Source organism: Branchiostoma lanceolatum, chromosome 10 (genome assembly GCF_035083965.1).
Source record: "Branchiostoma lanceolatum isolate klBraLanc5 chromosome 10, klBraLanc5.hap2, whole genome shotgun sequence".
Classification (NCBI taxonomy): Eukaryota; Metazoa; Chordata; class Leptocardii; order Amphioxiformes; family Branchiostomatidae; genus Branchiostoma; species Branchiostoma lanceolatum.
Genome location: NC_089731.1, coordinates 677,540 through 691,003, shown reverse-complemented (window position 1 = coordinate 691,003; position 13,464 = coordinate 677,540). Strand labels below are relative to the sequence as shown.

The 13,464-nt window shown below is 43.4% G+C and overlaps 3 protein-coding genes and 1 pseudogene across 3 annotated transcripts in view; 3 read left to right on the top strand and 1 right to left on the bottom strand.

Annotated features, from left to right (window-relative positions):
* LOC136443781 (protein ELYS-like) overlaps positions 1-13,464 on the bottom strand; it is a 45,293-nt gene that overhangs the window by 12,656 nt on the left and 19,173 nt on the right. The window lies entirely within an intron of this gene.
* LOC136443190 (angiopoietin-4-like) lies at positions 731-4,331 on the top strand. Its single transcript, XM_066440330.1, has 3 exons — positions 731-782; positions 2,817-2,907; positions 3,248-4,331. Exons 1-3 carry the CDS (start codon positions 774-776, stop codon positions 3,988-3,990), a joined length of 843 nt encoding a protein of 280 aa, XP_066296427.1. The 5' UTR covers positions 731-773; the 3' UTR covers positions 3,991-4,331.
* Positions 5,546-6,853, top strand: LOC136443283 (microfibril-associated glycoprotein 4 pseudogene; annotated as a pseudogene).
* Positions 7,483-11,039, top strand: LOC136443188 (fibrinogen C domain-containing protein 1-like). Its single transcript, XM_066440327.1, has 3 exons — positions 7,483-7,568; positions 7,948-8,044; positions 10,286-11,039. The coding sequence occupies exons 1-3, from the start codon at positions 7,539-7,541 to the stop codon at positions 11,005-11,007; spliced, it is 849 nt and encodes a 282-aa protein (XP_066296424.1). The 5' UTR covers positions 7,483-7,538; the 3' UTR covers positions 11,008-11,039.

Here is a 13,464-nt window from a genome sequence, read left to right as displayed (position 1 = left end):
GAATGTTGCCATATATAATGGACTCTAATAAAACGAATCTGACTGAATAGTTTGAACTCCATGCACATGTTCATGCTACATTGTGTAATTCTTGGAGCAAAGGAACATAAAACCTGATACAGTATCATTAACAATGCTACAGGTAAGAATTCAGGCAAAGTATTGATTCAGAGGAACCTTTAAGTTAACTTATCGATAAGGAGGAAAGACCCTAGCTCAGGCTGATATTCTAGGATGCTAGTTGCACAGGGAGCAGTGTTTACAAACACAAGGAGATTAATTCCTTTAAGCAGTAGTATTACACTTACACATACAAACATCTGTGAGTTATTTTTGGTACTGCCAGTGCCCTTGATGATACATGTATTTGTGCATGAAAACAAGAGACAGAAGAGATAACAAAAATTACACAAATTTAAAGCCATGTTGCTGCCACAGTCACTACTGCTGTTGACATTCCTCCTTGACCAAAGCAGGGAACTCACCAACATGGAGACAGACATATCCAGATGGACAAGTTTGGGCAAATAAGCATTTGACTAATATGTAAAAACATTAAACTTCAAGAACTTAATCTTTAAACTTTAAAACATGTTTTGTGCAATGTTTTATGACCATCCATTAGCAGTGTTGCATACAACAGCATTAGCTGATGTTCCCAGTTGATAAGACAGGAGAACTGGCATAAAAAGCCAGCGGGTTTGCCTTTGAGTCAGAGGAAATTAACAAGGAGAGCTCATTCTGGTGTGAGAAAGGATCACAGATTTGCAACCATGGTTGAGGTACTTGTCATTTTTTTTCTTTGAATACATGCACAAAAATGTGAGTTCCATGATATTGAATTGTGTTGGAAGTACAGTCAAACCTGTATTAGCGGTCACCTTTGCATAGCGGCCACCTGCCCATAGTGGTCACTTTTTGTCGGTCCCTTGGATTTTCCCCATTGACATAAGCATTAAGAATTAGGCTATAGCGGCCACCTGTCCAACGCGGTCGCGGCCAGACGATTTTCGGTCCCGCGAGTACAGTAACACTGCCGATAACGGGCAATGTGCGCCGGTAGAAGCCGCATCGCCACCACACGCCGGGTTCAAAATCTTCATTCTTTTATGCAGTTATCAAGTTTATATGAACTCAACTTGACAAGATAATAATGATAAAGAAAACAAGAATGTTTTATCTTTGTTAGATTATCCATGGTTTGACGCGAACTGAAGTATTTCTTCACATGGCTTGCGTTTGTACATCGTAGCATATTTGACTATTTCTGTGCATTTGGACTGGGCAAAAATTACGGTAGTTTTTGGAAAATACAGCCCGCACATGTATCTGATGCGCTAAGTTCGCGAATTGTTTCAATGTCGGCCCAATATTTCCGTTTTCCCCGGGAATTCATCCGAAAATGTGCCCAAACACGATTTTCAGAATGGCGGAGCAGCATAAAGGTCATCGGAAGACACCACTGTTGCGGAGGTATAGTGTGTTAGATTTATTTTGCTGCAAACTATTACTGAGGATAATTACTTAACCAAAAGCCTCAAACTAAATATGGATAATATCACTATGATGTAAAATTTGGGTTGTTGCAATTTTCTCAAAAGAAAAAAAGCTCTCAAAAGAGCGTCCTTCCTCTCATTACCCTATTAGCATAATGGTAGAAGCCGATCATGACAAGCAAACAACAACAGACAAGGAAAATTGTCGCCACGATTTTATGTTTGAAAACGGTCGAAAACTAACAGTAAGTGGCAACTGAGCAACACATTTTGTTCTTAACTAACTAGGTGGCATTTTGCTGCGAAGGACTTTGTTTCATATGATTAAAACTCGTTGGTGACGCGTGTGCCGGCAGCGAAGCAGTCGCGAATGATCAAGAGTAGAGTATGGCGATGCTGGTCTGTTCAGACATGAAGCTCGAGCAAGCCATTGATTTTGGAGTTGACAGATACAATAATTCTTTTTGCAAGCCCATAATAGAAGTAAAAGAACAACAATCGAATTTCTAAAATGTGCCTTACCTATGTTAATGTTTACATGTGTACTGTACGGTGAATAAAAAAATGTATCTCAGTGGGTTACTGAAAACATGTGTCACTCATGGTCAATTTATCGACATTTTCTCCATAGCGGCCACCTGTCCTTAGCGGCCAGTTTTGGCCAGTCCCTTGAGTGACCGCTATAGACAGGTTTGACTGTACAGAAAACTAAGTCACATGCTTATTTTTTAAGTTACACAGACATAAAGCGAGAGCGAATCTACTCTCTTCCACCATGAAATAAATGTAGCATAGCAAACTGTTTTACAAATTTTAGATGGATGATTATAATTGCACTTGGGGAGCAGAATTCTGCATATGGGTCAAAATTAAATTCTGCATTATGGCTTACAGAATTCTGCATTTGGGGTGCAGAATTCTGCAAATTTCAGGATCAGTGAAAAGCCTGGAGATTTGGACAGTACAGGGACTGGGAATAAATATTGAAGTTTTGCTGATTGCTGTTTAAGGAACTTAAATTTCTGCAAGGAGATTCAAGAGGCATTCAATCCTTGTGGGGGAAACCTAACTCATAAGTTTAATGCACATGTAGAGCAGATTCTTCATCAGTTCTGCATGTGCAGTGTGTCGTGACATTGTACATGCAGGTTAAACTGTTGAAACTGTCACAAAGAGGGGCTCTCTGACTAGCTTAGTAACTTAGTTGTGACTTTTAGTATTTAAGAAAATACTGTATGCAAAAATTTAGTAAAATAATTACTATAGACTTGATGAGATAAAGCGGAATTCTACGTCATCAACGCTTGTATGTACTTTCAGCCTGAGACCTTCAGCCTGGTGACTGCTATCCTGCTTGTGGCTGGTGGTGTCGGCTTTTCTGCTGAGATTCCTCAACAACAAGGTGCTCAAGGTAATAATTGATGCTAAATGTGTCCTGTGTATATTATTATATAAAATGTCACATCAAATTTTATGGTTCTCTGCAACTAAACTTCATTAAGTTATGCTGCATTTAGTAGATCTCAAACATTGAATTTGCTTTTTTTTTATTATGTCACAATCCTGGGACAACTGGCAGGATCGAGCATTGGCATTTTTGATATCAGTCAAGTTCAGAGGATTTTGGAGGGACTAAACAATTTTTCTACAGGTAAAGGTGGAAAGGAAGCAAAAAAAATCAATGAAGCAAAGAAGCAATCACTAGATGTACACTCATTGACAAGTACAATGCACAGTGGATATATTTACAGATGAAAGTTTGAACAACGACGTGGATGTCCAAAGGAACGACCCTCCACCGGGTGCGGCCCACTTTGAGGACTGTGCAGCCCTCTTTCCTCTGCTCTACTGGACCAACTCAGTGCAGGACGGTGTCTTCCCCATCAAACCCGAGTCTTCCACCGACCACTTTGACGTCTACTGTGACATGACTACAGATGGTGGGGGCTGGACCGTCATACAGAGGAGGTTTGACGGGAGACTCAATTTTGATAGAAACTTGGGAGATTACAAAATTGGGTTTGGGAGGGTCGAGGGGGAACACTGGCTTGGACTGGATAAAATCTACAACCTGACATCCCAGAAAAGCTATGAGTTGTATGTAGAATTAGAAGATTGGGAAGGTAACTTTACTTATGCTAAATATGACACCTTCAGCATTGGGGATGAGAGTACAGATTATACACTGAACACTGGGGGCTACAGTGGGGATGCTGGGGACTCTTTGAGTGACCATAATGGTCATAAATTCAGTGCTAGAGATGTAGACAATGATGGGTGCAGTTGTCACTGTGCTCAGATGTATTCAGGTGGCTGGTGGTATAGAGGTAGTGCTGCCTCTGCCCTGAATGGTCCCTACTTCCAGCCAGATGACTATCATGGGAGTACCACAGGGTTTGGTGTTATCTGGTATCACTGGAAAGGTACCAACTACTACTCACTGAAGGCCACCAAGATGATGGTGCGGCCTCGAAATTTTATCCGCAATCTGTGACTTAAGAGCAGATCCTTCTTACAGTGACATCTAACTCTCATAATTCTGCAACTTAAGACAACTGATTAAATTTCAACAACAACTAAAGGAAAACAGTGAATTTAATACAGCATCATCAGTGATCACAGAGGTATCCACATGTCAGATATACTGAGGTGTTCAAGACATTCTTGAGAAGGCCTTTATAACACAGGCAGAATATATGGGTCAGAGTTGATGATACATGGAATAATTACAGAAACAATAGCTGCATACACAATTGTACTTGATGCAGCTGACATTTCAAAATGTATACTGTCAAAAGAGTGATGTTCAACTGAACGAAGCCCAATAAAAATTAACATTGCACAATCAGTGTGGGCTGTTTTCATTTAAGTTTCTGAACTAGCAGATGTTTTAGATACTTGCATTCAATATATTGATTCATGGAGTAAGGAAGCAGGTGACCTTAAAAGGTGAACCGGTTGAATCCAGACTGAGGACAAAGCATGGGGCTTTTTCGTTGGCTACATTGTAGTAAGTGCAATGGGGCTTCTCTACCGCTCGCTGGAGTTCCTGTCAGTGTCACATAATCCTTTAACAAACTAAGGCTTAGTGTAATTACTGACTTAAAATAATCAAGGATAAAAAACAACAACAAAGGCTAAGCATATATATATATCAGGGCTCGAAATTCAGTTTTGGGAATAGGTGCACTGGTGCACCCAACCTAAAAAATTGGGTGCACCAAAAATTTTTGGGTGCACCACAAAAAATAGAATGTAACTATTGTAAGCAAAACCTATTGACAAACCTTACTGTTCCTCTTCATGCGCGTTTGGCACGCGATCTCGGCACGCAGTTTTGAAGCTTTCAAAATCGAAATTAACTCAAATTCTAACATCAAAATCTTCAACAAGTACTACAAAAATTTTTTTCTTATTTTCTTACACTGACAAGAATATGCTGTCTACTAGTGTGCAGTGATACCTTTACACAATAAATCGTACAAAAATATTTGGGTGCACCAGTGCACCCACAGTAAAAAATTAGGTGCACAGCTCCAAAATTGGGTGCACTGGGTGCACATGCACCCAGTATTTCGAGCCCTGTATATATATATATAGTCAAGTCAAGTTTATTGCACAACAATTGCATCAGGTACAATATATATATACAATATAGCTATGTTGTTCATCTTGCTAGTAAACAGCAGGTGTTCCTGTCTCATGAACTTTAAACGAGGGCATCTCTCCTGCCTTTGAAGACTGTTTACAGTACAGCGGATGAACAATGTTAACCTTTAAAGCTTTGAGTCAACAGGAATAATATAATTATAGCTCCTTTGAGGCAGACAGGGAACGATTTCTACACAAACTGACAGAAAACTATAAAGGTGAGTGAGATGGAATCTTCTTTACTGTTATGTGAGCTGCACCATTTTCTAAGTTAGCATGTTGTAATTAATGGTCATACATGCTATTTAATTACATTCATTGTATTTACCAGGCCAAAGAAGTTTTAAAAAAACATGACAGTGGCCCATAGAATTCTCAATCCTTGTTCCCAGGTGACCATGATGCTGGTACTGTGGGTTATCTGCACCATAGCCTGGGTACAGGTGGGAACACAGGCAGCTGTGGGGGACAGCCTAGCCGGGGATGTGGACACACATGGTAAGCTGATTCTCTGACTTCAAGTATAGTAAAAGCTGGAAAGGGGACAACTGTTGCAAGGCAACCACCTACCTAACATGACTACCTTTTCTTGGTCCCTTGAAGTTTCCATTGTGATCATGATAGAAGTCTTAAGCACAAAAACCTGGCTAAAGCAATGGTCGCAAATTTTACAGTTATTGATTATTGTAATGCCTAAAAATGGCCCTGTAATTTACCAGAATTAACGGGGAACAGTCATGGAAATTATTGAACAATATATGAGGCAGAAAATCATGAAGAAATTTGCCAGTTTTCCCCCTAAAATTCAAATTTACCCCTTCAAATCAAAGTGATATAATTATATAAGAGTTTTGTATATGTCTCCTTGTGTTTAACCCTCTATCCCTTCAACCACAAGGTAACATGCCAGCTGATGAAAGTAGAAACCAACCCCCAGCTGCTGCTAACTTTGAAGACTGCGCACATCTCTACCCTGTACTCTACTGGACCAACTCAATGCAGGATGGAGTCTTCCCCATCAAACCACGATCTTCCACCGACCACTTTGACGTCTACTGTGACATGACTACAGATGGTGGGGGCTGGACTGTCATTCAGAGGAGGTTCAATGGGACACTAAACTTTGACAGACGTTGGGCAGATTACAAAAATGGGTTTGGGGGGGTAGAGGGGGAACACTGGCTTGGATTGGATAAAATGCACAACCTGACAGCCCAGAATAGCTATGAGTTGTATGTGGAGTTAGGAGATTGGGAACTTCAAGGTAATTTTGCTTCTGCTAAATATGCTACCTTCAGCATTGGGGATGAGAGTACAGATTATACACTGAACATCGGGGGCTACAGTGGGGATGCTGGGGATGCTTTGGTTTACGGTAATGGTTGTAAATTCAGTGCTAGGGATGTGGACAATGACGGGTACGGTAGTCACTGTGCTCAGCTACATTCAGGCGGCTGGTGGTATAAATATTGTGGTCACTCTGCCCTGAACGGTCCCTACTACCAGCTAGAGGACTATCACGGTAGTACCACAGGGTTTGGTGTTCTCTGGTATCACTGGAAAGGTTGGTACTACTCACTGAAGGCCACCAAGATGATGGTGCGGCCTCGCAACTTTATCCGCAGTCTGTAACTTTTGTGTGGATTGTTCTACCACAATTCAGATACAATGTTGTAAAACCTACATGTAAAAGAGTAAAAGAGGTGTGCAAAATAGATACTACATGTATGTACCTGATTACTATCATATATTAGGTCTCCAATACTCTGAAGGCCACCAAGATGATGGTACGACCTGGAGACTATATTCACAGGCTGTGAGTGAATGGTTAGTTTTGTTACTAGGTTCACAGCTACATGTGGCTCAGTATTCAAATAAACCACTGTCAGGCAAATGCATTGTGTTCAGTCTTCCTGAGTCATAAAAGTCTGGACCAGTTTGGACTGGACACAGTCTTCATTAACACAGAAACAACATTGCAAGCTCCGAAGAAAACTTTTTTTCATCTGTTTCACACATCAGACAAACGTGGCTAAGAGTTATATGTAGCTCACTTTATTATAGAGTTACTGGACTGAGTATTGTAGAAAAAAAAACACATTAGTTACATCCCCAGGTTTTATCTTCAAATAATCAGCAGGTGTTTCTGTCTCATGTACTTTAAACAAGGGCATCTCTTCAGCGTTTGAAGTCTTTTGAAAGACGACAGTACATCGGATGAACAGCCCACTGGGCAAACAGGAATTTCAATATTTATAGTGTAGGTCATGTATCCTGTGGGGATTAGCAGTTTGATCTCCTACCGAAAAACAAGTTGGCTATAAATGTATGACAACCTGCTTAGATAGAGCAGTCTGTACATGCAGAAAAATACCAGGGACAGAACCAAGAATGACTTCAACTTCAAGTATTAAACAAAAGGTAAGTCCATTGGTACAGCTACAAGCCTAGGGTAACTAGTCATTCAGTTCTTCCGTTTTGTTTCGGTTACCACTTTTTTGCATGTATGTATGACCTGTATGGTACGTAATGTATATGTACCGTATGTGCTTGACACGTATTGACTTAGTGGTGAAAGCTTTTATTTGAAGAAATTAAGTAGGTTTTCGCAGCTGCGCTGTAGTTTGGAGGCACAGTCCAGGGTTTATAGTGGTGACTGCTCAAATGCTAGCTAGCTAGAAAAGGAAAAGTTCCCTTTGTGGGAAGTGGTTAATTGCATTTTGTGATTATTGCCTCAAACAGGGATTTTGTAAAATGAGGTTGTCTGCAATTTTTTCTTCATGATGTTTTGTTTCTCCAGGTACACATGATGCTTGTGTTGGCTGTATACACCCTAGCCTGGGGTCAGCTGGGGACACTGGCACATGTGGGGGACAGTCTCCATGCAGACACATATGGTAGGTAGAAAACAGCCTCCAGTTAAATTTGGGAATTTCAGTTTGATTTAGGACTACTTGTCACATTTCAGCAATCTTAAACCTAAATCAATGTAACATCTGGTAGGGTAAAAATGAAGATTATGTAGCAGCCATTGAAGACCCCCTGGGGATTAGCCTAACTCTGCAGGATTAAATCCGGGAAATGGAGCCAGAATTCTGCAGAATTCTGAAGAATCATACCTTCCAGCACTTAAACCTTCCAACTTGGTGTTTTCTTCCTTCAACTTTGTCCAGTCCCCAGAATTCCGGCTCCAGTCCCCAGAATTCCGGCTCCAGTCCCCAGAATTCCGGCTCCAGTCCCCAGAATTCTGGCTCCAGTCCCCAGAATTCCGGCTCCAGTCCCCAGAATTCCGGCTCCAGTCCCCAGAATTCTGGCTCCAGTCCCCAGAATTCCGGCTCCAGTCCCCAGAATTCCGGCTCCAGTCCCCAGAATTCTGGCTCCAGTCCCCAGAATTCCGGCTCCAGTCCCCAGAATTCTGGCTCCAGTCCCCAGAATTCTGGCTCCAGTCCCCAGAATTCTGGCTCCAGTCCCCAGAATTCTGGCTCCAGTCCCCAGAATTCCGGCTCCAGTCCCCAGAATTCCGGCTCCAGTCCCCAGAATTCTGGCTCCAGTCCCCAGAATTCCGGCTCCAGTCCCCAGAATTCCGGCTCCAGTCCCCAGAATTCCGGCTCCAGTCCCCAGAATTCTGGCTCCAGTCCCCAGAATTCTGGCTCCAGTCCCCAGAATTCTGGCTCCAGTCCCCAGAATTCTGGCTCCAGTCCCCAGAATTCTGGCTCCAGTCCCCAGAATTCTGGCTCCAGTCCCCAGAATTCCGGCTCCAGTCCCCAGAATTCCGGCTCCAGTCCCCAGAATTCCGGCTCCAGTCCCCAGAATTCCGGCTCCAGTCCCCAGAATTCTGGCTCCAGTCCCCAGAATTCCGGCTCCAGTCCCCAGAATTCTGGCTCCAGTCCCCAGAATTCTGGCTCCAGTCCCCAGAATTCTGGCTCCAGTCCCCAGAATTCTGGCTCCAGTCCCCAGAATTCCGGCTCCAGTCCCCAGAATTCTGGCTCCAGTCCCCAGAATTCCGGCTCCAGTCCCCAGAATTCCGGCTCCAGTCCCCAGAATTCTGGCTCCAGTCCCCAGAATTCCGGCTCCAGTCCCCAGAATTCTGGCTCCAGTCCCCAGAATTCCGGCTCCAGTCCCCAGAATTCCGGCTCCAGTCCCCAGAATTCTGGCTCCAGTCCCCAGAATTCCGGCTCCAGTCCCCAGAATTCTGGCTCCAGTCCCCAGAATTCCGGCTCCAGTCCCCAGAATTCTGGCTCCAGTCCCCAGAATTCCGGCTCCAGTCCCCAGAATTCTGGCTCCAGTCCCCAGAATTCCGGCTCCAGTCCCCAGAATTCTGGCTCGTCCCCAGAATTCTGGCTCCAGTCCCCAGAATTCCGGCTCCAGTCCCCAGAATTCCGGCTCCAGTCCCCAGAATTCTGGCTCCAGTCCCCAGAATTCCGGCTCCAGTCCCCAGAATTCCGGCTCCAGTCCCCAGAATTCCGGCTCCAGTCCCCAGAATTCTGGCTCCAGTCCCCAGAATTCCGGCTCCAGTCCCCAGAATTCCGGCTCCAGTCCCCAGAATTCCGGCTCCAGTCCCCAGAATTCTGGCTCCAGTCCCCAGAATTCCGGCTCCAGTCCCCAGAATTCCGGCTCCAGTCCCCAGAATTCCGGCTCCAGTCCCCAGAATTCTGGCTCCAGTCCCCAGAATTCCGGCTCCAGTCCCCAGAATTCCGGCTCCAGTCCCCAGAATTCTGGCTCCAGTCCCCAGAATTCCGGCTCCAGTCCCCAGAATTCCGGCTCCAGTCCCCAGAATTCCGGCTCCAGTCCCCAGAATTCTGGCTCCAGTCCCCAGAATTCCGGCTCCAGTCCCCAGAATTCTGGCTCCAGTCCCCAGAATTCCGGCTCCAGTCCCCAGAATTCTGGCTCGTCCCCAGAATTCTGGCTCCAGTTCCTAGAATTCTGGCTCCAGTCCCCAGAATTCTGGCTCCAGTTCCGGAGCCAGAATTCTGAAGATTGGGCTTATCCCCAGGGGGTCATCAATGACTGCTTCATATTTATTTTTACCTAATAGATGTACCAGATGTGATATTAAATTTGGGTTTAAGATTGCTGAAATGTGTGAGGTGGTCCCAAAGTCTGGAATATAATCTACATGGTTTTTGTTATATTTCTAGATCCCTCGGACCACCCTTTGGGTGCCTACACGTTTGAAGACTGTGCGGATCTCTACCCTGTGCTGTACTGGAACAGTGGAGAACTACAGGATGGAGTCTTCCCCATCAAACCCAAGTCTTCCACCAACCACTTTGACGTCTACTGTGACATGACTACAGATGGTGGGGGCTGGACTGTCATTCAGAGGAGGTTTGACGGGAGACTAAACTTTGACCGACGCTGGGCAGATTACAAGGATGGGTTTGGGAGGGTTGAGGGGGAACACTGGCTTGGACTGGATAGAATACACACTTTGCTAGCTCAGAATAGCTACGAGCTGTATGTGGCGTTAGAAGATTGGGAAGGTAACTTTGCTTATGCTAAATATGACACCTTCAGCATTGGAGATGAGAGTACAGATTATACACTGCACCTTGGGGGCTACAGTGGGGATGCTGGGGACTCTATGGGGTGGCATAATGATATGAAATTCAGTGCTAGAGATTACAATAGGGACAATGATGGGAATAGTAGTCACTGTGCTCAGCAGTATTCAGGTGGCTGGTGGTACAACAATTGTGCTTACTCTGCCCTGAACGGTCCCTACTTCCAGCCAGAGGACTATCATGGGAGTACCACAGGGCTTGGTGTTATCTGGTATCACTGGAAAGGTACCTCCTACTACTCACTGAAGGCCACCAAGATGATGGTGCGGCCTCAAAACTTTATCCGTAATCTGTGAGACTAAAGTGGGGATCCTCCCTGAATTAAAAAAATGTAGTGTGAAACCTTTAGGTGAGAGAAGTCTTGGAATACTTGATTACATTTTGTAACCATATTGAACTTAATTATACATGTATTGCCTTATCTATAAATAGAGGTAGGTGGAATGATTAACATGTATAAAGTATAGTAAATTAATACAATGTACTGGAGATGTGTAGGAGAATGATGATGTTACTCAGAGTACATGATTGTTTAACAGATGTTAACCAGTGAGTGTTCCTACTAGACTACATTTATTTAGTCAGTCAACTGTCTGCATGATCACACAAGTCATGTTATACAGAGTATATTGTTTGACATCGATTATTCAGTGTTGGTTGTCTTCATTCAAGTTTCTGAAGTATAGAAGATGCTTTTTAATATCGATGCAATTAATTCTACAGACAAAATTGTGCATAATTATACAGTTTCGAGTGATACAAAATCATCCTTTCATCTTAAAACAAAATACAAGACCTGCACAGTACTATATACTAGGGAGTGTTTGCTTTTTTGCCTCTGTGTGTGTGTGTATGTGTTTGTGACTTCTGACATACAAAAAGTAGTGTTGTCAGACACCAGTCAGCTGTTGCTTGGTAATAATGTAATGCAGAAATGCATTGCTGATACTAGATACTACTTGTATCGTAAGACCAGTCCTGGTAAATTACTTTCGTTGTGGCTTGACTTAATATGCAGTAGCGGGGTAAAGAAGATTCTTACAGTGTTTCAAGTTTGGGCCTGGTCAAAACAATTCTGTGGTTTGATAATACCAGGAACAGTATTTTTACAGCATCAAGAATTTGCTGTGGGGAGCGAAAAATAAAACAACAAACATTTTAAGATCTACATGGTATATTTTGTACATTAGACATTACAGTGGGTTAACAAATTAGACTTGACCATCACCAAGCCCTGAGTTATGCTGTTCAGCCACATGATCACAGACACTGCTAAGTGCTATACACTCAGTCCACTGACAGAAATAACCTTCATGGAGAAGATAACAGACAGATTGGCGAGAAGACAGGAGAAAGTGGGTCAACATGACTTTACCATTACCAGGCCTTGTTCTTTTTGATTCAATATCCCTTGGTACATACATGTAGGGCAGTGCCTTCATCAATGCCACTGATTTGCCTGACCGATTTTGTGTCAACAGACTTTAACCTTCTCCCTGCTGCCTAACCCCAAACACAACTGAGAATTGGAATCCAAATGGCTGTTAAAGGTTAAGCCAGAAGTTAATCTGCAAAATGCACAATTGACCATACAAGTTAGTCTGGAGTTAAGTACCATTTGATCGAAAAAAGGAAGGTTAGAAAATTTAACTAAGCAAAAAAAAGGAGTACTGAATGTTGGAAATCAAAACAGGCATAAAAAAATCAGAAAATGAACCAGATCCTTTACACATCTGCTTGGAGATGACACTCATTGACTCAATAACCTGCACATTACCCAGAGGAAATTAGAAGTGCTAAACTCACTACTATGACAAACCAGCTGGCAAATGCTCCATTCTACAGTAGATCAATGCTCCCAACCACGGCCATCTCCCAACATAGTTTTCCCATTAGAGGAATATTTATTGACTTTGAGCCATCAGAAAATGAGCCATGGGACACCAGTTGGGCTTTCTACACTGGTGAACTGGACTCCAGCGGAATTGGGAGCAGCGTAGCGTTCAGGCGTGTCGCCATTAGTTGTGGAGCGGTCTGGGTGGTACTGGTGTCGGTGAAAGCTGGGAGTTTATGTTGGGGACGGCAGTGGACAGGGTGGTCATCATGAGAGGGGTGGGACTGATTTTCAGGTAGGGAAGGTCTTGTCTTTCTTAAGTGACTGCATGAGCTCTTCATTTGGCTTGTAATGAAATGACAAATTGGACCTTGTTAGAAATAAGGAAGATGAGTCAACATCAATTTGGACTATATTGTAGCGGTGGAATTAATTCTTGTTTCCCTCTGTTTTACAGAATTCTAAGTAAGCTCAGTCTGTAAAAATGTGAACCTTTCAAATATATAGCAGAAAGAAATTACTTGGCCTATATGTACAAATGCTGGTTCTGTCAGTGACTGCACATGTGGCATCAATTTTTTCCTATCTTCTCTTAAAACTGCATTGTAAATACATCAGATTCTGTTTTACATACAGTATTATATAATTGCAAAAATGGCACCAATCTTTTTCAATCTTTTCCCTCGCCTCCAGTGTTTTACTCCTTGGAGGTGTGTTCTGTTTCCTTAACGATGCGAAAGACCAGAAGAACACATCCGATCACCACCGGATCAAAACCATCCGGTCCGCCTGCAAGAAGCTGCGACGCTACCAGCTGGTGAAGGAGGGGACGACGGAAGACGCCGACTCAGCGGCCGAGGAGGACAGTGTCGGGAATGAGATTCTAGAGGAGCTGTGTCAAGCAGCGGGGCAGCTGAAG